The 25,982-nt window shown below is 46.3% G+C and overlaps 1 protein-coding gene across 7 annotated transcripts in view; it reads right to left on the bottom strand.

Moving 5' to 3' along the window:
• Positions 1-1,749: 1,749 nt before the first annotated feature.
• The window catches only part of ANO10 (anoctamin 10), a 268,035-nt gene continuing 243,802 nt past the window's right edge, over positions 1,750-25,982 (bottom strand). For all 7 annotated transcript variants that reach the window (XR_010120148.1, XR_010120147.1, XM_055281046.2 and 4 more), the window contains one exon: positions 1,750-2,393. Coding sequence is in view for 5 of the 7 variants with exons in the window: in XM_055281046.2 (XP_055137021.2) it covers positions 2,325-2,393 (69 nt within the window). In the remaining 2 variants the exon portion in view is untranslated. The remainder of the gene's footprint in view (positions 2,394-25,982) is intronic.

Raw genomic sequence — 25,982 nt, 5'->3', positions numbered from 1 at the left:
GCCCTAAGGCAGCACTGCCAGGGAGGGTGGGCCCAAGAGGCTCGTGGGGGGCGTGGTGGGGTTGGATCTGAGGCTGAGGTGAGGCCAGCAACAAGAGAACAGTGGGCGAGCCACTGGCCGGAAGGGCTGGGGGATGAAGTGAGGTGCAGGGAAGGGGGCCCGCCAGGGTTCCAGGCGGGGACCGTGACCGCAGGGAATGGCTGTGTGAGGCCAGGGTGTGGGTGGGACGGCATCGGCCTAGATGTCTTCCTCAGTCCAACTTAGATACAAGGGAGCTGTAGAATGTGGAGCAGCAGACACGCTGTTCCTCTACCCCTACTCTTCCAACTATGCCACTGAGTCCTGAGCACCTGCGGCATGCTAGATGGCATCCACGACAGGCCGGGGGATACAGAGAGGAACTCGCCACAGCTCCAGCGGGCTAGAGCCTAGCAAACTGCTGCAACCTCCCAATACTGCCAATATCCCTCTTGACACAACCCGATTGGTTCCACATCCACCCTCCCCCGTGGCCTTGTGCCTGAGGTCTGGCCCCATTGGAGGGTCCCGTTCTCCCCTGTGCAGTGACTGGCTAAGGCTTAGTTAAGTGGTGTAGTTGTGCCCAATCAGACGCTGAGGAAGGGCAGATGGGCGGCTTCTGGGAAGGGCACAGTCACAGGGCTGGGAGGAGGCTACCTGGCTCCGCGGCACTGCAGGCGGCAAGTGATTTGGTGGCTTCACGTTCCGGGAATCCAGGACCCACTGGTTCACAACCAACTGCATTCATGCGACTGACTCCCAAAGCCGGGCTCTGGGGAATGAGGGGACACTAAGAGCTGGTGCCAAGAGTGCCATTTCAACCCTCTCCTTTCCCAGCAAACAGGCGCCCAGGCTGAAATGGAGTAAAGATCCTGGAGTAAAGACTCAGGCCTATATTGGTGGCTGCCATTCACTGACATTTCAAAACATGAGCCTGTTCTAGAAACTGTCCGTCAAACACTGAACAACCACTGAACAAGGCCCTGGAGTGGCTCATCCCATGTAAGGGCAGGGACAAAGCTCACTGACACGTGTCCACTCTAAAACAGAATGGGCTCACAGGACCAACACAAACACCCATGAAGGGGCAGACAGGGAGAGTCGGGACCTCCAAAGACAAGTGGTGCTTGAATTGGCTTGAGGAGGCTGCCCCATCTCTGAGGTGGGGGAGGGATCAAGATGCCCCACTCCTGAGGTGAGGGAAACAGGCCTCTGCCAACCGGGAAGCACGGCGGCCCTCCCCGCTCTTCACCTCCTCACCTTCTCCAGGTGGGCCAGGGCATCTGCTGCTGTCCGAGTAGAGGTGCCCATGGGTCTGTAGCATCTTGGCTACAGCAGGACGGCCAGCGCTGGTGGGAAGGGCTGTCTACATGGGCAGCACTGGCCTACATGGCATTCTTGTGCCTGTGAATGCAGGGCAGTCCATGGACACAGCTAGGGAGGTGGGCAGCACCACTGGGCAAGAAGGGCACCAGGAGTGGCTGCTGGCCCTTGGCTTGGCACCATGGGTACACCCTGCATGTGAAAGCAGCCCTAGTGTCCCTGTAGGTGGGCACCACCAGCAGCAGAAGTTCTCAAAAATGGCCCAGCCTTCAGCTACAAGCTTTGGTGCCTGGCCTCCAGCCAAGCCCCTCACCCTGGGCTCCCGATCTCATCACTCCACCTTCAGTGACCTCACCAAGTGCTTCAGAAAAGGGAAGCCCATTGCAGTCCCCATGTGGGCAGAAGGAGTCAGAGAGGTTGCCTTTAATAGCTCAGTTACTATTGTTTATGTTGATAAAGGGTCTGCTAACGTATTGCAAAAGAGAACCAGGAAAGAGGTCCAGTGTGGGAAGTGCTGCCTTACTGTACCCTGCTCACTCTCAACTGAGGCTCCTGTGATGAGCACAGTGGGCACACACCCCATCCCCAACCTGTCCACGGGTCCCTGGGCCATGGTGGGGTCGGGAGTGACACTGCTGTGAGGGGAATGTGGAGAGCTGGTGGCTCACTCATGGTGAGAGGCTCAAGGGCGGCAGTGGCTCTGCAGCAAAGTTGGCAGCTGGAGCAGTGTGTGGGGCCCGGGAAGGAACTGGGAAGGAGCAGACAGGGCGGGGCTGGGGGAACTGCCAGGAACTGCCAAGGATCCTGAGCCTAGCCACTGCGGAACTGAGAAGGGTGCTTGCCACATGGGAGCCGCTTCATTTGGCTAAGCATTGGGTCTGGGTTCAGGAGCCACGATGCTGCCCCGGGTACCTCCCCCCCACCCCGCCACTGTGGCAGGTGTGGCACAGACACAGGCCTCTGCCAACAGGGCAGCTGGGCACTCAGGTTGCCTTCTCCTTCCCGCTTTCCTTTGGTTCCTCCTTCAGGTTCTCGGTCACGAGCTTCATTTGCTGTTAAGAGAAAATAGGACACCAGGTGAGCCACAGAAGCCTAAGTAGTGGCTGAGGCCTCTGCTCTCTGTGGAAGCCTGGCCAGCGGCTTTGACCCCAGGGAAGTGGTGACTCTCTGATGCTGCCCGCAGCTTCCTGCAAGTCCCTGGGTCTGACTCTGAGAAGACGGGAGATGGTTGGTGTGGTGGAAATGCAATGTCGCACTGCGTGAGCCCAGACCAGCAGGGATTTTAAGGACACTGAAATGAGAAGCAGCTAGCGTCTCCTCCTCCCTGGATGGAGGGGAATAGGTGGACAGGGCCTGAGAGAGGACGGGGCACAGGCTTGGGACCAAGTGCTTGCTTTGCCCCTGTGCACTGAGCGACCCTGGCAGTTTGATCTCGCTGAGCCAGTGTTTCCAAATCTGCAGTGAGAGCAATAGTGCATATTTTGCAGGGCGGCTGCAAGTATTGTTGTTCATGAAGTTCCTGGCACAGAACAGATGTCCCAAATCATCAGATGTTTCTCACCAGCCTTTTGTCCCTAGTACAGCCACAGGACTTACCCTCACCCCTCCGCCTCCATCCTCACTGGGAACAACCCATGAAGTCTCTGTAAGGGTGACGTCAAGATAGAGGCGCCCTCCTCAAGGGCAGGATGGGAGACTTCCAGGGAGGTGTCAGAAGGGACAGCCTGTGCCCATAAGTCAGGCAGCAGTGTAGGGGACAGTTCTGCTGCTCCTACCTTCCCCTACCCCAGCCCTGAAGCTCCCAGTCACTTCGGTTTTGTGGCTAGAAAACACCACTACAGCTCTGCCCTATTCGTTGAATAAATGAATAACTATAATACTGTGGAAGTTGGCTTCAAACAGATTTTCAATAACAGTGATTCACTTATGGAAAAACAAAACTCTGAGCGCAAACATGGCTGGTACCCCCAGTACCTGGCTACTCATCTTGAGAACCCCAAGTGCCACACAGGGCTGGAAGCAATACCATGCTCCCTGTGGCTTTCAGTGGAAGAAGCCCCTTTCATGGACTGTCAATCAAAAGCCCTTGTCTGCTGCTTTAATTTACCCTCCTAAGGATCCTTTAGATCTGCAGTACCTCAGGAAGGCGCTCTCAACTCCTGACCATTCTCATGTTTTCTGAGCCTGGCCTGTCTCCCACAGGGTGGCTCATGATGGCTTCTGGAAGCTGAGCCCTCTGCATTTGGCTTGCGTAGGGGACTGGCTGGCCTTTTCTTATCCATGTCTAAGCAGGGCTTAGGAGATGGCTTTTGATGAGAAAGGGGGCTACGGAGAGTCAAGGTGACCAGTTTACCAGCGGTGGGGGTGAGAGGGTTCTTTCTGCAGGGGCCAGAGCATTTCAGCAGGCCTGGAGTAGGGAGTAGACACAGGAGTTAACACTGGCCCAGGGACATGCCCCGTCCAAATGACCCATTGCTGCAAGATTTCTATAACCTTCATCCTGCCAGGGGGATAGAGATGGTTTAACAGTTCACAAACCTAGAAAGGCTGAACGGCTAGGCACTGTAAAAGTCTCCCCAGAGTTTTTTGCATCTGCTACCCCTTCCATTACTAACATTTCAGGTCTTCCCACAAGCCCATGCTGTTAACTACAGATATAAAATATCACCATAAATAAAAACTGTAATATTTCAGCCCAGGTTCACTGTAGACTCTTCTAGCTGTTATCATTTAATACTTATAAGACTTTCAAAACGTCTTTTTTTTTTTTCAAGAGCCAGGGTCTCACTTTGTTGCCCAGGCTGGAGTGCAGAGGTGTGATCACACTGCAGCCTGGAACTCCTGGGCTCAAGGGATCCTCCTGCCTCAATTTCCCAAGTAGCTGGGACTACAAGCATGAGCCACTGTGCGCGGTAAATTTAACTAAACTAAAACAATAATGAAGAGAGAACATTCCCCAGCTTGTCACAGAATCTTGTAGCCACATTTCCCTGGCATTCCACATGGGGAAGAAAATCAAAATGGGAGCATTTGAGGTTCCTTTCAAGGCATGGTGGCTGGAAGCCCCGTGAGGTCAGGCACAGAAGCATCCAGCAGCTCTCTGGGAGGGGCCCCCTGCTCCACAGTAGCCAGGGTGGATGGGCCTTCTCCTCCAAATGAACAAACCCAATGTGACTTTTGTCTCACTTCCTGGGGCTGCTTCTGGGGTGCCCCCCACTTGTCCTTATAACTGATGTGCCCATGAGGGTAGGGCCACAGCCCCTTCTCTCAGGCCCAGGGTTGGGGGCTTCACCCAAGTTCAGGGAAGGAACTCGGAACCCACTTGGCTGGATTCCTCTCATCTGCAGTGCCTGCCTTGCTCAGGGCAGCACCTAAGAGCCTAAGGATGTCCACGAGGTTACAAGGTCATCTGCACTGAACTGCACTGCTGGTGCAAAGGTACAAAGAATGGCCAGGGACCCTACAGTACCCCCTTGCCTCAGGCCAGGCAGGAGCCATTTGCACATTTCTGCTCTTTCCTTCACCTGTCCTGGAGCAAGGCTTCTTTTAAAGCCATGAATGACCAAGCCTCAATGGAGTTCTGTGATCCCCAAGTTGGGCCAGGGCCATGGGATGTCTCAAGGCCAGCTTGGCAGCCAGGGGAACAGCAGGGGACAGGAAGGCTGTGCTCCCAGGGCCTCCACAGGCCAGCGGCAGACCAGGTGGTTTCCTTCCAAGGGCACTCTCCCTCCCAGGGCCATGGTATGGAGGGGGGCTCAGCTTGACTCCCTGGGTTGCCTGTGCCCACAATTCCCAGCTGGGAGACCCTAAGCCAATGGCAGAACCAGAAATTAAAACCTGCAGCTAAAGTCCAAAGAAAAACCCAAGCGATTTGTGGGAAATGAGCTGCAACAGCCCACTTTCCTGAGACAAGTTAAGTTGTCATGAAATCAGTGGCTGACATCCACACCTTTTGTGTGTAAATGGGGCAGGCCTCTACCTCCCTTGGCTGCAAATGGAGTCAGAGCCACAGATACTCATTACCAGCTGGCTGGCCCTAAGATGGCTTCTGTTAGGTAAACCAATTGCTATCTACCACTCATGAGTCTGCAACCCTCAGTATGGGGGTCATGCGACATACAACAGGAATATCCCATTTGTTTTCCAGGAGGGCTGTCCTCCTGGTGAAGAGGAGGCTGAGCCCTAACCACAGTCCTGGCCCAAGAGCACTTCCCACACCCTCCCCAATGGGGAAGTGGTGAGCACTGACAGAAGTGATGTCAGGATCACAGAATTTATGATTAGGAAGGAACCTTGAAGAACAGTCCGTCTCATGGCCACTTAAGAATCCTGAGACCTGGTTAAATGCAGGCCCTGCAGTGGACCCCAGACTCTCTGAATTTTTAACGAGCCTTTGAGTTTTTCCACTGGCCACCCCAGGCTTGCAAGTCTCTGATTTGTTGTTTGTCACCTTTCACAAATAAGCGAGCTGGGGCCACGAGGGGTGAAACAGATTTTTCCCAGGCCATACTGCAGGCTCTGGCTGAGTGGGCTGGGACGGTGCCTAGGCACCAGGCTGCCTCTGGCAGCTCAGTTCTTTGGCTTCTTCTCCTTAACAAACCTGGCTGGAGGGTGGGTGGGGTGGGAGGGAACAACACTATCCCCTTAAAAAAAACCTGGCTTCTTTGGGGATCCTTAAATTAAAACCTTCATAAAAATATAAGCAAGATAATAGAGCTGACGACTTAACCAAAAAAGTATCAAAATGGAGACAGAATGGAATTTTCCCCTAACTTGTGACTCATTAAAACACCCATGCTCCAAATTATTCTTTAAAAAGCACTGACTAATTTTTTGCATCATTATTAGTAATGATTATAATAGGAACCTAATCATTAAGTGTGTTGGCCGAATGCACAGCTTGACCTGAGGAAGACTGTGTGACTGGATCCCCTTGTCTCTGTGGAGAAGTACAGAAATACTTTCTGAGAATTGCAACGCTTCCCACAGACCTAGAATCTGTGGACTCCATAGACTTGTGATAACCACGGTGGACACCACGGACCTCAAATGGCCCCTTCTCCCTCCCAGCCTTGTAGCAGAGACTCCTTCTGGCTGAGCCCACAATAAACTTTAGGATCCTTCTATTCATAGCATTCAGGGAATCACTACCATTTGATTACATCTCCTGCTCAATTTGAAATCTACTAGCAACTACTCCATTACCCCTTCTCATCCCTACGCCCCCCCCCCCCCAAACCACGACCTACAGAAGGAATCTGTCTGGGGAGCCCTTGGCTGAAGGATAGAAAATCCCATGTGTCATCAGTTACTGTTCACTAGTGACCTCACCGTTCATGTCCTCTGGGATGGAGCCAGGCTGCTGGCCACATAGGGTGTCTAGGAATGGAGTTCTCAGGCCAGTTCAGCCCAGCAGCAGCACCTGGCTCCCCTGAGCCACCCCAGCCTTGGGTGTGCAGGCCTGAGACGGAGCATCATGATCGCCCGTTCCTACTCCCCCACCCAAAGTCTGATTTAATGCACCTAAGTGTGGCCTGGGCATAGGGACTTTTCAAAGCTCCCCAAGTGATTCTAACATGCAGCTGAGGTGGAGAGCCACTGCCTGAAACGAAGCCATCCTCCAAGTCTCCCTAAGAAGGGGAATGGCGGGGAAGAAGGGAGGATCAACTTCGAGCCTCCTCCACTCAAGCTGTGCACGCACCCCTTATTCACACCTTGCAACCACAAGCAAGGGCTTCTCTACAGGTGTCACTGACATGGCCCTGGGGACTCACAATGCTAGGCAGCTTATTGAGGACATGCAGCTAGAGTCAGGGCAAAAATCAAGCAATAGCCTGACAATTCAGACGAAAAAGGAGAGTGGGGCTTCTGAAGCACCTATTTTCACAAAGACTTTTTATTTGTTATCTCTATTGAAAAGTTTACCTCAAACAGTGTTCTGAAAATATCATAATATAAAGATTAAAAAGTCCAAGCCTGTCTGGGCTTGGTGGTGCCATAAGGCTCTAATCAGCCACGATAGCAGTGAGTAGAGGGGCAGGAAGGCGCCTGCAGCAGCCCGTCAGGCGGTCCTGGAGGGAGTTACACCCACCTCTCCCTCTGATTGTTGCTTCATTTTAACACTTGACAAAATGTAAAAATGTAAGACTTGCAGGCAACCACAAGTCAGTGCTCCAGGTCCCACCTCCCACCCCAGCCAGCCTTTCTCCCAGTCATCCCCATCTCAGAAAGCAGTGCCACCACCAGCCAGCATCTCAGACCATGGAACTTTGGCCATCTCTGCGGATGCCTGCTCCCCTGGCCCAGCCCCTCTACCTGTCACACACCCGCTGCTCCTGCCTCCCTCCTCAAGGTTGTGCCCCTGCCTGCACTGAGACGGTACCCCAGACAATTCCACTCTTGTCTCAAGGCAGCCCAAGCAGGGTTTTAAATGGGGGGCTGTAGTATGCCACTCCAAGGTCCCCACCATACTGGGGACTGCAGTTCACCCCTTCTTGTCTCTTATCCTTGTCCCCTACTGCCCCGCACTCCAACCGTGGTTCTGTTCCAGCCACCAGCTCCCTCCACCCAGGCTTGCCTGCCCTGCCTGAGCTTTGCTGGCAACTCCTTTCTGCCACTCAGTCCTCAGCCTGTCTCCTCCTCATCCCTCTATTTCCTCCTCCCCTGATACCATCTCATCCCTCTATTTCAATTGCTGCACTCTTCTCATCACCATCTGGTTTATTCATTGTTTGCAGACTTTTTTCTGTCTTAAATGTTCTATCCTACCTGGTATGTGGTCTCCAGAGAGCAGGGCCATGACTAGACCCCAGGACCTATGACAGTGCCAGGCACTGAGTTGGTGCTCCATGAATACTGTGGAAGAGGGGCCAGCTTGCAGCCTGCAGTAGCAGCCAGAGAAATTCTAATTTAGCCAGTAACCTCAGTGTAATTCCGATGAACTTGTAAAGCCTCTTTTTTTCATGTGTATGAAAGAGAAAAGCCTCTTTTCTCATGTAACACATATTCAAGTTCTTGAAGTCAGCATCACTCTCTGGCCCACAAATTGGCCACTCCCATGTATGGGATCACACAAAACACACCAGTAGCATGGGCTTTATGTCAGAAGCACCGGGTGTCAGGGTTCCCAACAGCTACCTGCCCTGGTAACAATGCAGATTTGGGTCCCAGCCTAAGGTTTTGACTCAGAAGCTGGGTGAGGGGTGGGTGGCAGAAATCATGGCTAGCAAGCTCAAGCTGGGTGAGGGTCGGGGTGGAGTGGTGGGGGAGTGTGACAGAAATCATGATTAGCAAGCTCAGATGTGGCTCTGGTGAAGGGGAAGGTGGTCTGCAGTTACAGCTGTGTGGGAGGAGGACGGTGCCAAATTATCAGCTTGGTCCCAGCTGATAAAACAGAGGTTTTCCCAAAACAGAAGTTAAGGACTTTGAAAGGAGATATTTTTGAGACTGCAAATTACTTCCCATGGAGAGTGAGGAGCCCAAAGAAGCCACAGGCTGGCTTTCCAGCCATCCCCAGGCACACACTCATTCTGACACTTCTGGAACAGGGAGCTAGTCATATCTGATTAACTACAGCCACTTCCCAAATCTGGGCTGTTGGAATCCTCACATACCTACCAACGCTACAGGCCATGAGGTTCCACAGGCGGCCAGAAAGAGGTGGATGTTAACACAAAATGAGCAGGCAAAACTGACCCACCTCCCTGGGTCTGGGAAATGTCGTCAGGGGCAGCAAGCCCTCATCAGGGCTGCTCATCGCCTCTGTACTTTCATGTTCTATCAGTGGACACTGATATTTTCTCCAAGTTATGGATACCCCAAATACACATGAAATCACCTAGTAACTAAACCAAGAGACCCTTCTGCAGAACCCCCAGGCTTCAGCATGGAGTGGACACACCCATCTAGATGGTTCCTCCAGGCTGTGGGGCTCAGGTCCGTGGGTCTGGGCATCAGTCCTATGCTTCCTAGGGTTCCCTGTGCCAAGTTCATGCCAATCTTGGCTACTTACCTCCCCATCTCCTGCATTTCTAATTGCTCTTGTACAGCAAAACCTCTTTTTTACCTCCTTTGTTGATATAACTTTTAATGTCTGTTACATTACCTGTGTGTAATTTAAATTTATAGTGACCAACACTTACATCACACTGCATGCCAGGCACTGTTCTAAACACTATGCACATTTGATTTACTCCTCAAAACCACCCTATGAGAGACATACCATTATCATTTTAAGGAAAAAACAGAGGCACAGAAAGGTTGAGAAACTTGCACCAGGTTATAGCAGGTTTGAGCCCAGGCTGTCTGGCTCCAGAGCTGGCTCCTAACCTGCAGGCTGCCCTGCCCCTGCCCTGATGTTGGATCTAGACGTTTCATTTTTATACTATAATAATATCACCCAACTATCCACTGGGGTCACCTGTGCTTTGAGATTCAGATTCAACTGGATCACACTTCTAATCCATGAGATCTTGCAAGTATCTCTGAATTGTTGGTGTGGATCCAATTTTGTCTTGTCACACCTGGCTCAGATTTTCTGCTTCTGCTAAATCTCTGAAACCATGGCAGCCTGGCTCCAGATACACCAGGTTAACCCTATCTTGATCTGCATGCACACATTTTAGCAAGATATTAAAGAATGCTTAACACTTTAAGAATCGGCCGGGCGCGGTGGCTCACGCCTGTAATCCCAGCACTTTGGGAGGCCAAGGTGGGCACATGACTTGAAGTCAGGAGTTCAAGACCAGCCTAGCCAACATAGTGAAACCCCATCTCTACTAAAAATACAAAAATTAGCCAGGCGTGGTGGCAGGCACCTGTAATCCCAGCTACTCGGGAGGCTGAGGCAGGAGAATTACATGAACCCGGGAGGCGGAGGGTGCAGTGAGCCGAGATCGAGCCACTACACTCCAGCCTGGGTGACAGAGTGAAACTCTGTCTCAAAAAAAAAAAAACAACAAAAAACTTTAAGAATCATTTTTTTGGGTGGGCGCAGTGGCTCATGCTGGTAATCCCAGCACTTTGGGAGGCCAAGGCAGGTGGATCACCTGAGGTCAGGAGTTTGAGACCAGCCTGGCCAACGTGGTGAAACCCTGTCTCTACTAAAAATACAAAAAAAATAGCCGGGTGTGGTGGCGGGCACCTGTAATCCCAGCTACTCGGGAGGCTAGTGCAGGAGAATCACTTGAACCCGAGAGGTGGAGGTGGCAGTGAGCCGAGAATGCACCATTGCACTCCAGCTTGGGTGACAAGAGTGAAACTCTGTCTCACAAAAAAAGAATCAATTTTTAAAAAATATCCAGAAGTACTTGATGATTTTTTTAAGAAAGGCTTCCAAAGGGAACAAGAACAAGAAAATGTGGAAACCATAGTGAGACAGTTGGCAAAATCACAAATGCTCGAGCAGCTGAAACTCAGATGCAGAGGCACTTCCTTTAAGCAAAAATGATTTAGACCAGGTCTCCTACTCTCCTAGCTAAAAGAGGCAGGTGAATCCTTGAAGTCACAACTTCCTCAGAATCCTCAGGCAGGACTCCCTGGACTCCAGAGCCAGAGAGAGCAACAGGACAGTTTGTTTCCCTCTTGTCCATGGCAAGCCACAGGAGCTTGGGGGAGAAGGGTGTCTTCCTAGAACAGAAGCTCCTGAGGGATGTATTTAATGCCGTATAATATTTTTTGTTTGTTTATTTTTGGTTTTTACAACTTTGTCAATTCAATATTTTTAATAAGTAAAAAACAGGCATGTGCTTTAAATATTATCCAACTTATTACCAACTACACCCCATTAAAAGGTATGACCTGGAGGAAAGAGAATGGAAGCAGCCCCTTGGTGGTTCATTGCTGTGTGTGCCCCAGATGTGTTCTGATGGCCTCTTGTCACCAACTGGCTGGTGATGGAGAGCTGCTGAAGAGCACTTCCAACAAAGAGCATGGCAGAACTAGAAACCTCGATCCGCAAGGGACTGCAGTTTACCAAACACATAAAAGGGAGCAGAAACATTAATAAATTATTCAGGAACAAGAAAGGTTAAAATAAGCCATGTCTCCTCCACTGGATGAAGAGAAAAAGCTAGTAACAGATGTTGCTTAAAAGGCTGAATTGAATGGATGGTTTTTTGAAACATCCTGATATGAGCATGGAGAACAGTGGGCTGGGGGTGTCCTGGGGACATCGACCAACGGGACTAGAGCAGTGGCCTGAAGCTGAGACAGGGGCAGTATTTCGACACTTGTAAAGTAGAGGTATAATTATAAATAAAAAGAATCAAAGTCCCCAACATCAAAAGCAAACTATGACTAATCTTAAGGAAATAATACAATTATATACAAAAGCTACAATTACTTCTGGAATGACCATCGACTATGTGTATTATGACAACATAGGTAAGAGGGCAACAAAGAGTGAGGAAGACATGGGAGTGATGTTCCCAGATGGGAGGACTAAAAAGACAATGAAGGTGACACCAATTCTGAGAAAGGGGGAAATTTTCATATTTTTGCCATAATAATGTAAAAATAACATGTAATCAGTTTGCCTCCAAATCACAGGGCAAAGAATGAAGTTTCTTTTTAAAATGATTTTGGCATGGCTCCTTTCTAGTTTCACTGTAACTAGATCTACAGATGTGATGTTATTTTGCAAACAGAAATGCGAAGAGGAGATCTTCCACCCAGGTTCTGCTATAATACGGCAGTGAGCTGTTTCAGAAGCCAGCAAGATCTACAATCTCCTTGTGTATTATCCTCAGCCCCATGATACTGACACATTCAGTGATGTTACTAGGACATTGTCCCAATTGTTCAGGTCATCTAGATGACCAAGAGCATCTGGTCTGGAGGAGACATTTCCTGGACAAGACTTACATAGCATCACTTCTTTTTTAAAACAATATTTAAATTACTTTTTTTTTGAGACAGGGTTTCACTCTGTCACCCAGGCTGGAGTGGAGTGCAGTGGCACAATCACAGCTCACTGCAGCCTGGACCTCCCGGGCTTAGGTGATCCTCCCACCTCAGCCTCCTGAGTAGCTGGGAGGCTGGAGTGTGCCACCACACCCAGCTAATTTTTTGTATATTTAGTACAGATGGGGTTTCACCATGTTGCCCAGGCTTGTCTTAAACTCCTGGTTCAAGTGATCTGCCTGCCTCGGCCTCCCAAAGCACTGGGATTACAGGTGTGAGCCCCCACACAGGGCCCACAGCATTACTTCTTCAGGAAGGTGCTCCCTCCTCCTTGCCTGGAAGGAAGGGTGCCAAGTCCTTCAGGAATAACTGCTTTCCTGTCTGGAAGCCCTTGGAGCCAAGGAAGGCGGCAGCATTGTTCTTTCACAAGCCAGAGAGCCCCCTATGTTGTCACCTGGGGCCCTTGGGAGACAAGACCCAGAGAGGTTTGTGACCATCCAAGGCCAAGATGACCATCTAGCCCTAGCCCTCATCTTTGACCTGCAGGTTCCATGTTGATAGCTAGAGAGCCAGGGCTCAGGTTCAGGCCAGGAGAGGAGGCGTGGCCAGGCCAGTGGACACCAAGCACAAGTGGCTGCTCCAAAGAAACCCCCACAGGCTCCTTCAGTGAAAGCCATGGCTAGGTGACATTTACAGATCCAGGAATTGAAGCCTTGACAGTTTGGTTAGATCAAGGCATGACACAAAAGTTTAAAAGGCCAAAGAATAGAAATAAACACTCTAGAAATCAAAGAGTCTCTAAAAGGACCCTGAGCTGGGATGGCACAGTGGTGGCCATCTGAGAAAGATGCCTTTGTGGTCAGAGGTAATCCAGTGTCCAGCCTCCCATTGGAGTCCCAACTCATGGAGTATGAAGGGACACAATTTCACTGTGGCATGAGAAAGAAACTCAGTTTAGAAAGTTAAAGGATGAGGTAAGAGCCTACTAAATGAAATGCAGGAGACAGTCCACTGCCCACATCAGTTTCAACACAACTTAGTAAATATTACTCTTAACTATAAAGGGAGAACAACCTTTAATCTAAGAAACACTGCCAGTGGCCACAAGGAAAGTGAAAGTGGGATGAGTGGGGCAGCTGCCAAAGGGTGAGCTCCTTCTCTGCCCAGAGAAGCTCTGCACCCACTTTCTGCACACCTAGGAAGGTAAAGGAGGCACCCAGGCATCAAAGGACCCCTGGTGGCGGCAGAGGGGATTGGTTCTATTCTTCAGAAACACTAAGCTCATCACCAAGGTGAAAACAGATCCTTATGAAATGCAGCCACAACTGCAGGCCACAGAGAAAGTATAAATGTTTCCCATCACCTTTACAATCTTTCCCAGGGCAGTTTTCCCCACATCTGAACACTGCATGGCCCTTTGATAAACGCAAATATCTATATCTTCTATAATGTCATTTAAAATTTCAATATTACTATTATGAGTAAAACAAAACTGATAATTACAACATTATGATTTTTAAAACTCTATATTCCCTCACTGCACAAGAGATTAGCATGTACCCTTTCCCCCAGAGCAGGGCCCTGTTCCCGGCCAGTTGAGAAGGGCTACCCCTGGGTGATGATGGCTGTGAGTCATCAGAACTGCAGGCACTAGGCACCCCATCTATAGAGCCTGGCTAAAGCTGGAGCCAAGGATGGTTGACTTGACTATGCTTGATTTTTGTGTAGGAACAACACAGTAAGTGTTAGGCAGGGATACTAGCCTTTATTCACTTGATATCATTTTCCCTCAGAAAAGTTAATTTTTACTCATTCCCACCTAGAAACCTCAACAAGCAGGATTAATTACTGCTTCTCCCCAACACCTTTCATTTCACTTTAATTTTCCATTACCTATATCCCTTCCTGAATGGCAGTCCCTGTGACCAATACTGATCACTAAATACAGGTTGATAAAAACATCATTGAACACTCCTCACTGCTATGCTACAGGATCCTGAGCACACATGGCAGCCAGTCAATATTTTCGCAAATCTAGAACTCAAGTGACACAATGCTGTCCCAGTTGGTGACAAAAGGCCATCAAAACACATCTTGGGGCACATACAGCACTGAACCACCAATGGACTGTCTTTCTTTTTCCTCCAGGTTACACATTTTAATGGGGTACTGTTAGTAATAAATTGGATAATATTTAAAGCACATGTCCTTTTTTATTAAAAATATTGAATGTGCTTTTGCAATTGGAGAACTTAGAAGCAGTAAGGAGTGTGCCCTGAACCTGAAAATGGCAAATAGAAGGAAGACTAACTTGCAGCTTCCACTCGGGCAAACAGAACAGTGTGTGGAGGCCCACATCATGAACTTTTGCTCCAAGAACTACTGCAGGAACATACCAGGAAAGCCAAGAGAATCCACAGACCCTTTAAAGGAGATGGACTGCTGCCAGGCTCTGTGGGACAGCCAGGAACTGTGAGTCTGCTTGCTTTCTCGGCTGGGAGGCATGTAGCCGGGGGAAAGTTCTCAGCCCTGGAAATAAACTCAATGCTGTTGTGGGGGCATGGTGGGAGGGAGACTGGCCTTTTGGGCTGTGGGCTGCGTGGGTGAGGCCTGTGGCTGCCGGCTTTCCCCAACTTCCCTGATGACCTGTGTGATACAGCAGAGGCAAGGTTGTTTAACACCCCCAAAAGATCACACTAGCTCACCAGCAATGAATCCAAACCAAGATCAAATCTCTGAATTGCCAGAAAAAGAATTCGGAAGGTTAACTATTAAGCCAGTCAAAGAGGCACCAGAGAAAGGTGAAGTCCAACTTAAATAAATAAATAAAAAATGATGCAGGATATGAATGGAAACATCTCCAGTGAAATAGATAGCATAAATAAAAAACCATCACAACTTCTGGAAATTAAGGACGCACTTAGAGAACTGCAAAATGCACTGGAAGTCTCAGCAACAGAATCAAACCAACAGAAGATAGAATTTCAGAGCTCAAAGACAAGGCTTTCAAATTAACCCCATCTGACAGAGAAAAAGAATTTAAAAAAAAATTAACAAAGCCTCCGAGAAGTTTGGGATTATGTTAAACAACCAAACCTAAGAATAATTGGTGTTCTCAAGGAAGAAGAGAAATCTAAAAGTTTGGAAAACATATTTGAGGGAATAATTGAGGAAAACTTCTCCAGCCTTGCTAGAAATCTAACATCCAAATACAAGAAGCTCAAAGAACACCTGGGAAATACATCACAAAAAGATTATCACTTAGGGACATAGTCATCAGGCTATCTAAGGTCAAGATGAAGGAAAGAATCTAAAGAGCTGTGAGGCAAATACATCAGGTAACCCATAAAGGAACCTATCAGATTAACCTATCAGATTAACAGCAGATTTCTCACCAGAAACCCTACAAGCTAGAAGGGATTGGGGTCCTGTCTTTAGCCTCCTTAAACAAAACAATTAGCCAAGAATTTTGTATCTACCAAAACTAAGCTTCATAAATGAAGGAAAGATACATTCTTTTTCAGACAAACAAATGCTGAGAGAATTCACCACTACCAAGCCAGCACTATAAAAACCACTAAAAAGAGCTCTAAATCTTGAAACAAATCCTCAAAATACACCAAAATAGGACCTCCTTAAAGTATAAATCTCACAGGACCTATAAAACGCCACCACAATGAAAAAAACAAGGCATTCAGGCAACAAATAGCATGATGAAGAGAATAGTACCTTACCTCTCAATACTAACTGTATTAATCCATTTTCACGCTGCTATGAAGAAGTGCCCAAGGCTGGATAATTTACAAAGAAAAGAGGTTTAATTAACTCACATTTCTGCATGGTTGGGGAGGCATCAGGAAACATACAATCATGGCAGAAGGGGAAGCAAACACGTCCTTCTTCACATGGTGGCAGGAGAGAGAAGTGCCGAGCAAAGGGGGACAAGCCCCTTATAAAACCATCAGCTCTCATGAGAACTCACCCGTCACCATGAGAAGAACAGCATGAGGGTAACCACCCCCATGATTAAAACAGCTCCCACTGGGCCCTCCCATGACACATGGGGATTATGGAAACTACAATTCAAGATGAGATCTGGGCCAGGACATGGTCAACCCATGTCACTAATGTTGAATGTAAATGGCCTAAATGCTTCACTTAAAAGATACAGAATGGCAGAAGGGATAAGAATTCACCAACCAAGTATCTGCTGCTGCCTTCAGGAGACTCACCTGACACATAAGAACTCACATAAACTTAAGGTAAAGGGGTGGAAAAAGATATTCCATGAAAATGGACACCAAAAGCGAGCAGGAGTAGCTAGTCTTATATCAGACAAAACAAACTTTAAAACAACAGCATTAAAAAGGACAAACAGGGACATGATATAATGATAAAAGAAATAGTCCAACCAGAAAATATCACAATCTTAAATATATATGCACCTAATACTAGAGCTCCCAAATTTATAAAACAATTACTCCTAGACCTAAGAAATGAAATAGACTGCAACACAATAATAGTGGGGGACTTCAATACTCCACTGACAGCACTAGACAGGTCATTAAGACAGAAAGTCAACAAAGAAAAAACGGACTTAAACTATACCCTAGAACAAATGGACTTAACAGATATTTACAGAACATTCTACTCAACAACTGCAGAATATACATTCTACTCATGAGCACATGGAACATTCTCCAAGATAGACCATACAACGGGCCAAAAAACAAGTCTCAACAAATTTAAGAAAATCAAAATTATGGCAAGCACTCTCTCAGACCACAGTGGAATAAAACTGGAAATCAACTCCAAAAGAAACCCTTGAAACCCTGCAAATACATGGAAATTAAATAGCCTGCTCCTGAATGATCATTGGGTCAACAATGAAATCAAGACGGAAATTAAAAAATTCTTTGAACTGAATAATAGTGACACGACCTATCAAAACCTCTGGGATACAGCAAAGGTGGTGCGGATACAGCAAAGGCGGTGCTAAGAACTTTCATAGCATTAAATGCCTACGTCAAAAAGTCTGAAAGAGCACAAACAGACAATCTAAGGTCACATCTCAAGGAGCTAGACAAACAAGAACAAACCAAACCCAAGAAGAAAAGAAATAATCAAGATCAGAGCAGAACTAAATGAAACAAACAAACAAACAAAAACAATACAAAAGATAAATGAAACAAAAAGCTGGTTCTTTGTAAAGAGAGACCAATAGATTAAGAAAAGAGAAGATCCAAATAAGCTTAATTAGAAACAAAACGGGAGATATTACAACCAATAACAAAGAAATACAAAAGATCATTCAGGCTAGTATGAACACCTTTACGTGCATAAACTAGGAAACCTAGAGGAGACAGATAAATTCCTGGAAATATACAACCCTCCTAGTTTAAACGAGGGAGAAATAGAAACTCTGAACAGACCAATAACAAGCAGTGAGATTGAAATGGTAATTAAAATGTTACCAACAAAAAAAAGAATCCAGGACCAGATGGATTCACAGCTGAATTCTATCAGACATTCAAAGAATTGGTAACAATCCTATTGACATTATTCCAAAAGATAGAGAAGGAGGGAATCCTCCCTAAATCATTCTATGAAGCCAGTATCAGCCTAAGACCAAAACCAGGAAAGGACATAAAAAAAAACTACAGACCAATATCCCTGATGAACATAGATGCAAAAATCCTCAACAAAATAGTAGCTAACAGAATACAACAGCATATCAAAAAGATAATCCATGGCCAGGCGTGGTGGCTCAGGCCTGTAATCTCAACACTTTGGGAGGCCAAGGCAGGTGGATCACGAGGTCAGGAGATCCAGACCATCCTGGCTAACATGATGAAACATTGTCTCTACTAAAAATACAAAAAAATTAGCTGCGCATGGTGGCGGGTGCCTGTAGTCCCAGCTACTCAGGAGGCTGAGGCAGGAGAATGGCGTGAACATGGGAGGCAGAGCTTGCAGTGAGCCGAGATTGTGCCACTGCACTCCAGCCTGGGTGACAGAGCCAGACTCTGTCTCAAAAAAAAAAAAAAAAAAAAAGATAAAAAAAGACAATCCACCATGATCAAGTGGGTTCCATACCAGGGATGCAGGGATGGTTTAACATCTGCAAGTCAATAAATGTGATATACCACATAAAGCAAATAAAAAACAAAAATCCCTGGTTTCATACCTGGGATGCTGGGATGACTTAACATCCACAAATCGATAAATGTGATACACCACATAAACAGAATTAAAAACAAAAATCACATGATCATCTCAGTAGATGCAGAAAAAGCATTTGACAAAATCCAGCATCACTTTATTATTAAAACCCTCAGCAAAATCAGCATAGAAGGGACATACCCTAAGGTAATAAAAGCCATCCATGACAAACCACAGCCAACATTTTACTGAAAAGGGAAAAGTTGAAGGCATTCCCTCTGGAACAAGACAAGGATGCCCACTTTCACTATTTCTATTCAGCACAGTACTGGAAGTCCTAGCCAGAGCAATCAGACAAGAGAAAGAAAGAAAGTGCATCCAAATCAGTAAAGAGGAAATCAAACTGCTGCTGTTTGCTGATGACATGATCATATACCTAAAAAACCCTAAAGACTCATCCAAAAAGTTCCTAGAACTGGTACATGAATTCGGCAAAGTTTCCAGATACAAAATTAATGTACACAAATCAGTAGCCCTGCTATATACCAACAGCGACCAAGCTGATAATCAAATCAAGAACTCAACTTCTTTTAAAATAGCTTCAAAAAAAAAAAAAAAGTAAAATACTTAGGAATGTACCTAACCAAGGAGGTGAAAGACCTCTACAAGGAAAACTACAAAACACTGCTGAAAGAAGTCACAGATGACACAAACAAATGGAAACACATCCCATGCTCATGGATGGGTAGAATCAATATTGTGAAAATGACCATACCACCAAAAGCAATCTACAAATTCAATGCAATTTCCATCAAAATACTACCATCATTCTTCACAGAACTACAAAAAACAATCCTAAAATTCATATGGAATGAAAAAAGAGCCTACATAGCCAAAGCAAGACTAAGCAAAAAGAACAAATCTTGAGGCATACATTACCCGACTTCAAACTACAAGGCCATAGTCACCAAAACAGCATGGTACTGGCATAAAAACAAGCATATAGACCAATCAAATAAATACGGAACCCAGAAATAAAGCCAAATACTTACAGTCAACTGATTTTCGACAAAGCAAACAAAAACAAAGTGGGAAGGACATCTTATTCAACAAATGGTGGTGGGATAATTGGCTAGCCACATGTAGAAGAATGAGACTGGATCCTCATCTCTCACTTTATACAAAAATCAACTCAAGATTAATCAAAGACTTAAATCTAAGACCTGAAACCACAAAGATTCTAGAAGATAACATCAGAAAAACCCTTCTAGACACTGGCTTAGGCAAACACTTCATGACCAAGAACCCAAAAGCAAATGCAACAAAGATAAATAGATGGGACTTAATTAAACTAAAAAGCTTCTGCACAGCAAAAGAAATAATCAGCAGAGTTAACAGACAACCCACAGAGTGGGGGAAAATCTTCACAATCTATATATACAACCAACAAAGGATTAATATCCAGAATCTACAAAGAACTCAAATCAGCAAGAAAAAAAACAATCTCATCAAAAAGTACACTAAGGACATAAATAGACAATTCTCAAAATAAGATATGCAAATGGACAACAAGCATATGAAAAAATGCTCAACATCACTAATGATCAGGGGAATGCAAACCAAAACCACAATGCAATACCTCCAAGAATGGCCATAATCAAAAAATAAAAAGTAATAAATGTTGGCATGGATACAGTGAAAAGGGAATACTTTTACACTGTTGGTGGGAATGTAAACTAGTACAAACACTATAGAAAACAGTGTGGAGATTCCTTAAATAACTAAAAATAGATCTACCCTGATCCAGCAATCCCACTACTAGGTATCTCCCCAGAGGAAAAGAAATTATTATATGAAAAAGATACTTGTACATGCATGTTTATAGCAGCACAATTTGCAACTGCATAAATATGGAACCAGCTCAAATGCCGGTCAACCAACGAATAGATAAAGAAAATGTGGTGTATATACCATGGAATACTACTCAACCATAAAAAGAAATGAAATAACGGCATCTGCAGCAACCTGGATGGAACTGGAGACCACTAGAGACATGAAATGAGGTAACTCAGGAATAGAAAACCAAACATCGTATGTCCTCACTCATAACTGGGAGCTAAACTATGAGGAGGCAAAGGTATAAGAATGATACAATGGACTTTGGGGACATGGGGGAAAGGATGGGAGGGGAGTGAGGGATAAAAGGCTACACATTGGGTACAGTGTACAGTGCTTAGGTGATGGGTGCACTAAAATCTCAGTAATTACCACTAAAGAACTTATTTATGTAACCAAACACCACCTGTTCCCCAAAAAAGTATTGAAATTAAAAAAAATTAAATGTGACGAAGTTCTAAAACAAACAAAACAACCAACCAAACAAAAATATTATATAACATTAAATTCATCCCTCAAGGAGCTTCTATTCTAGGAAGACACCCTTCTCCCCTAGGCTCCTGTGGCTTGCCATGGACAAGGGGGGAATAAACTGTCCTGTTGCTCTCTCTGACTCTGGAGTCCAGGGAGTCCTGCCTGAGGATTCTGAGGAAGTTGTGATTTCAAGGATTCACCTGCCTCTTTTTAGCTAGGAGAGTAGGAGACCTGGTTTAAATCATTTTTGTTTGAAGGAAATGCCTCTGGTTCTGGCTGATGGCCACTCCTCTCTTCCTGAAAGCAATCTGAGATAAAATACTTTAAAAAGAAAGAAGGGAAGAAGAAAGGAGGGAGAGGAACAAGGAGGCAAAAGAGAAAGCAAGAAGGAAGGAAGAAGGAAGGGAAATAAAGAGGAAGAAAGGAGGAAAGGGGAAGGGAAAGGAAAGGGAAGGAAGGAAAGACATCTTGAGAACTGAGGGAGTCTTGGCTTTGCATATGGAGCCAGCAACACCTGATCTGAGAAACTTAAATGTCCCCTCAAAATAGAGAAAAAGGGGACCCCACTGTGGGCTGGGTCTGTGCAGGTGGGCTCATTCTCATGAAAAGGTTTCTCTTCCTTGGTAGGGATTCAGGCTGCTGCACGGTGTCTGAGAAAACGGGCTTTTTGAAAGTTGTGTGTAGGTGTGTACGTGTACGTGTGTGTGTGTGTGTGTGTGTGTGTGTGTGTGTGTGTGTGTGTGTATGTCCAAATCAGCTACCTCTGGGAAGGAGGCAGGGAGAATGAGCAGGGGTCATGCCTGGGCTGCCCTGACAGCTCCTCAGTCCCAGCAACCCACATGCATCCCTGGACTCTACAGGTGGTCCTGTTGAGGGAAAGGGGGTTCAGCCTGGAGAAAGCCGCCTATGAGTAAGGGTGGGGCTTTCCTAGGGGCCGGACTGAAGCCTGGGATCTCCATTGGGAGGACAGAGGGCCAATCTCGAAGTGGGAAACAGAATTAGGAACTTGAGAGTGCCCTGATGTGGTTGTTTCCTTCACTGGACTCTAGGAACTGTCATACAGTCATATGTCCCTTAATGACGGGACACATTCTGAGAACTGTATTGTCAGGCAATTTTGTTGCACTGTGAACATCACAGAGTGCACTTATATGGACCTAGGTGATACAGCATACTACACTCCTAGGCTACATGGTGTAGCCCACTGCTGCTAGGCTGCGAATCTGCACAGCATGTTACTGTACTGAACACTATAGGCAACTGTAACCCCATGGGAAGTATCTGTGTATCTAAACATAGAAAAGTACAGTAATAATCATTGGGACCACCATCGTATATGTGGTCTGTCATTGACCAAAACGTCGTCACACAGTGCGTGACTGCACTTGGTGTCCAGCTTTAAAGTCTCCCTTCTAGCTGTAATTGCCCCTTATCACTCCCATGCCTCCAGCCTCATCCTGGGGTGCTGGGCGGCAGGGAGAGCTTGAAGAGGGCAGGAGGGAGAGCACTGTCAGGTGGAGGTGATGGCTGAGATTTCTAGATCATGGTTCGTGGCAGAGGCCCTACAGGCAGCTGGGAGCAGTCTATAGCTGGGGCTAAGTGAGAAGTAGACATAAGATCCCCTTTCCATTTTTCCCCAGATATTCTAAAGAAAGGTCTGTGAAGAGAGACGGCAGCTTCTGGGGCTACATGAGGCATCACTGAATACCATAAACACTGTGGTTCTAAGCGGAAGCCATTTCAGGATCAACAGAGGTGTCAACGGCTCACTTCCAGGTGGCTGGTACTGGGCACTGCCCCTTCTGTGGGGGCAGCTCCTCTGCTGAGGGAGTTCACAGGTGGCAGGACAGCCCCTTTCCTCTGATGGTTTGGTGCACCTGCCCTAGCAGAAGTCCCTGAGTGGCTGAGTCCTGTGGTCCACCCTGTGCCAGGCTTGTACCCCCAGCGAGAGGTTTCCTGTGGAGATCTGAGACTTGGTTTACATATACTAAGGGGACATGTCTGTGTTTTTCCAACTTCTTTATTTTTTTCCTGACAATCCTAAATTGGATATTCACCTTTCTTAGAGGAATAGGTTATAATGGCACACACAAAGAAATACATGCAGGAAGGCAGGGTACCGCTTCATCTGTGAAAAGTAAATGACTTTTTCACAAATATGCACTCTAGGTTTCTGAGAGCAAAGAAATGAAAGACGCTGGTGTGATCAGAACATAGGGCCTGGATGCAGAAATTGGGGCATTTGTGACTAACAACCTCTGTGTACAGCCTTGTCAAACCACACCAGGTTCCTCCTGAGTGTGCAGCAAGTGCTTCAGGAGAGAGCTGGCCTGTGGTGTGTGTGTCAGCATTGGTGGGCTGAGATAGGGTTTTGAGAACTGCAGTGATTATAGAGTTTCACTGGAATCAACCATGAACTCGGTCCCTGTTGGCAGCCAGCATTATCCACCCACCCCAGCTGGCTATGAAGAGCGGCACTCCCAGGGTGACAGGCTGTGGCCCTGGGAGATGGCATGTGCGAATGCATGGCCTTATCCCTGTGTTCCTGACCACATTCCAAAGGCTCTTTTGTTTTCTTACCAACATAATGGAAATATAACCGCAGCTAGTTTCTTACTCTCTACGCAATATCATAGGCTCACACTTTGATCACCTAATGGATATTAAAAAGTTCTGATTTTTCCTAGGCTCTGAGAAAACTAAGAAAAACTTTAGTACATGGGTGAACTTGGAAGATGTTTTTGGTTCTTTAGGTGAGACCAATATTACCAAACTTAGACATGTTACTGAAAAAAACTAATGTTTATGAATTCACAAAGAGAATAAAAGCTAGAATCTAAAATGTTATGGTTCAATCTACACAGCACATTCAGAAGAGTATGCAAAATACTAACAGAAGTAGTAAAACATATTTCACAAAGTCACTATGGAAAGAAGCTAGTCCCAAATACTATCTTCATGCCAATTCCCCATTTCTACTCACTGCTTCTAAGTCTAAAGTTGCAGCTGTACTATATACTGAGAGCAGCAATGGCTTCCTTCTCTGTTCCCATCACACAAACCTTTTCAGAAACTGGAAAATTCTATAAAGATGGCATCTAGCCCATGTGAGTGGTACGCTTTGGAAGGGAGATCACAGTCACGGTTTAGGTTAAACTGTTGGCTAGCATGATCCTGCTCAAACCACATGGCTGCAGACAAATGAACAAAAGTTGTGAAATCTAGAGTGTTAGAACTCTACCTCCTTGCTTTGCTTTTCAGAAACATGAGCTGATCCACCCAACAGGTGTTGAAGTAAATATGCCTTCAAATATTTAGTCCTCCATCTAACATTACTAGTGCTTTCTTATATGAAGCCAAGAACAGCAGAGAGCACAAGAGATAAGCTGTTTGCTAACAGGAAATCCCTTGGTAAAAGTTATAAAATATAGATGATTTTGGCCTGTTACCCTGAAAGACGTCCAAGCCATTTTGTTAAAAGGACATGAAATAAATGTTTTAGGAGCTCATGGTCAGCTTTCAGTGGGTGATTCTGTGTCACCTAGCAAAGCCCACAGCTGATTCACAGTTAACTTGGATGGATCTAGGAGAAGAAAGCAAACCAATATTTCCGTATGTCATTTCAGAGAAGTCAAACAAACAAGCTTGCACCAAATAAATAATCATGCAACTATATTGGGTTGTGTTTATTTTATTGCCCTTTGAACCAAGCATTCCAGATAAGTATGTAGCAAAGCACACGGATAAATGCTCTTACTTATGTAAGCCTGATTAAAAGGGCATGAAAACCAATGGAAAGGAAGATGAAGACATCCACAATGACTTAACAAAATAAGCTCAAGGATAAAAACTATCATTCGTATTTTCAAAAAGGAACTGGTATCAGTATCAAGACTTCCTCAGTGTCCTCGGAAAAGCTAGTCACTCCCATGCGTGTTCCAGGCTGGGAGGAAGTGATGACTGACCACAGAGGAAAGCACGTACTAGACGGAAATGGAACAAAACAAAACAAAACAAAACAGCGGGTTGAGTCAGAGCCTAAAGGCCTTGACTCAATGAGAGGAAAACTCTTTCCAAACAAAACCTTCATCAGGTAAAAATGTGCATCACCAACAGTCATACGCAAGAAAAGAACTCTGCCAACAGTTTTTAAAGTCCTGGCCTCCAGGGAAAGTTCTTCATTCTTAGGGAAGCAGGGTCTCACACGAACCCCACCTATTTAAAATGCGCTGAGGAATGTGCAGTCCCTGGGAGAGTGTGGGAGACACCCAAACTTCCAGCCACCAAACTGACACACCTGGACGAACATTGAGCCCACCACCTCTGGGTCTCCTCTCCCACTTCTCTACAGCTCCCTCCCCTCCTCCTTCCCCACTGCCCTTCTGGCTGGGAACCTTAGTGCAGAGCCACTGCACAGGCTGTGCAGGCAGCTCTGGGAAAATCACAGATGCCTCTCTTGGCTCTCACTCCCAACCTCTGTGCCCAGCACACTGAACAGTAGCAGGTTTCTAGTTTCAGGGTCCTCCCATTTGAGAGTTCTGTGGCTTTGCACAAACCCATGCATTCCTATCACTCTTTGAAGGCACGGTACATGTGCCACATCTTCTATGAAGCCTTCTTAGCCTGCCACAGGTGCTCCACTCTGCGGTCCCACTGGGCTGCATCCCATAAGCAGAGGACCCAGTGTGGGAGCTGACATGGCCCTGTTTGTTGGTCTCCCCATATCTGAGATGTGGCACAAAATTGGGGGTGAGCCAGAAGACTTATGGGGAGGACTTATGCACAGTAACCACAAACACATCTTTGAGGGGTCTCTTCTGCCCTTGGCTTCAAAATTAGACTCAAAAGTGCAACTAGCAATTTCAGATGCTCTATGAAGACAACTTTATGAGTAGAATGAATGTATTCTCATGCAGTGTGTTCCCAACCTTGCTGATCAGTAATCAGAATGGATCTAAGGATAAAAATAAGTTTCTCAGGTCCCATTTGCAATTCTCATTTAGTAGGTCTGGGGAGGAGTACAAGAATTTCTTTTTCAAAATTTTAACTTTGACATTATCTTACAGAAAAAATTATAAGCGTAGTAAAAAGGAGTCCCGAATACCCTCACTACGATTTACCAATGGCTGACATTCACCCCATTTTCTTGATCACTCTCTCTGTAGCATGTTTTCTGAACTATCTGAGGGTAAGCTGCAGACATTATG

Source organism: Symphalangus syndactylus, chromosome 1 (assembly GCF_028878055.3).
Source record: "Symphalangus syndactylus isolate Jambi chromosome 1, NHGRI_mSymSyn1-v2.1_pri, whole genome shotgun sequence".
Lineage (NCBI taxonomy): Eukaryota > Metazoa > Chordata > Mammalia > Primates > Hylobatidae > Symphalangus > Symphalangus syndactylus.
This window is presented reverse-complemented; position numbering and strand designations above follow the sequence as displayed.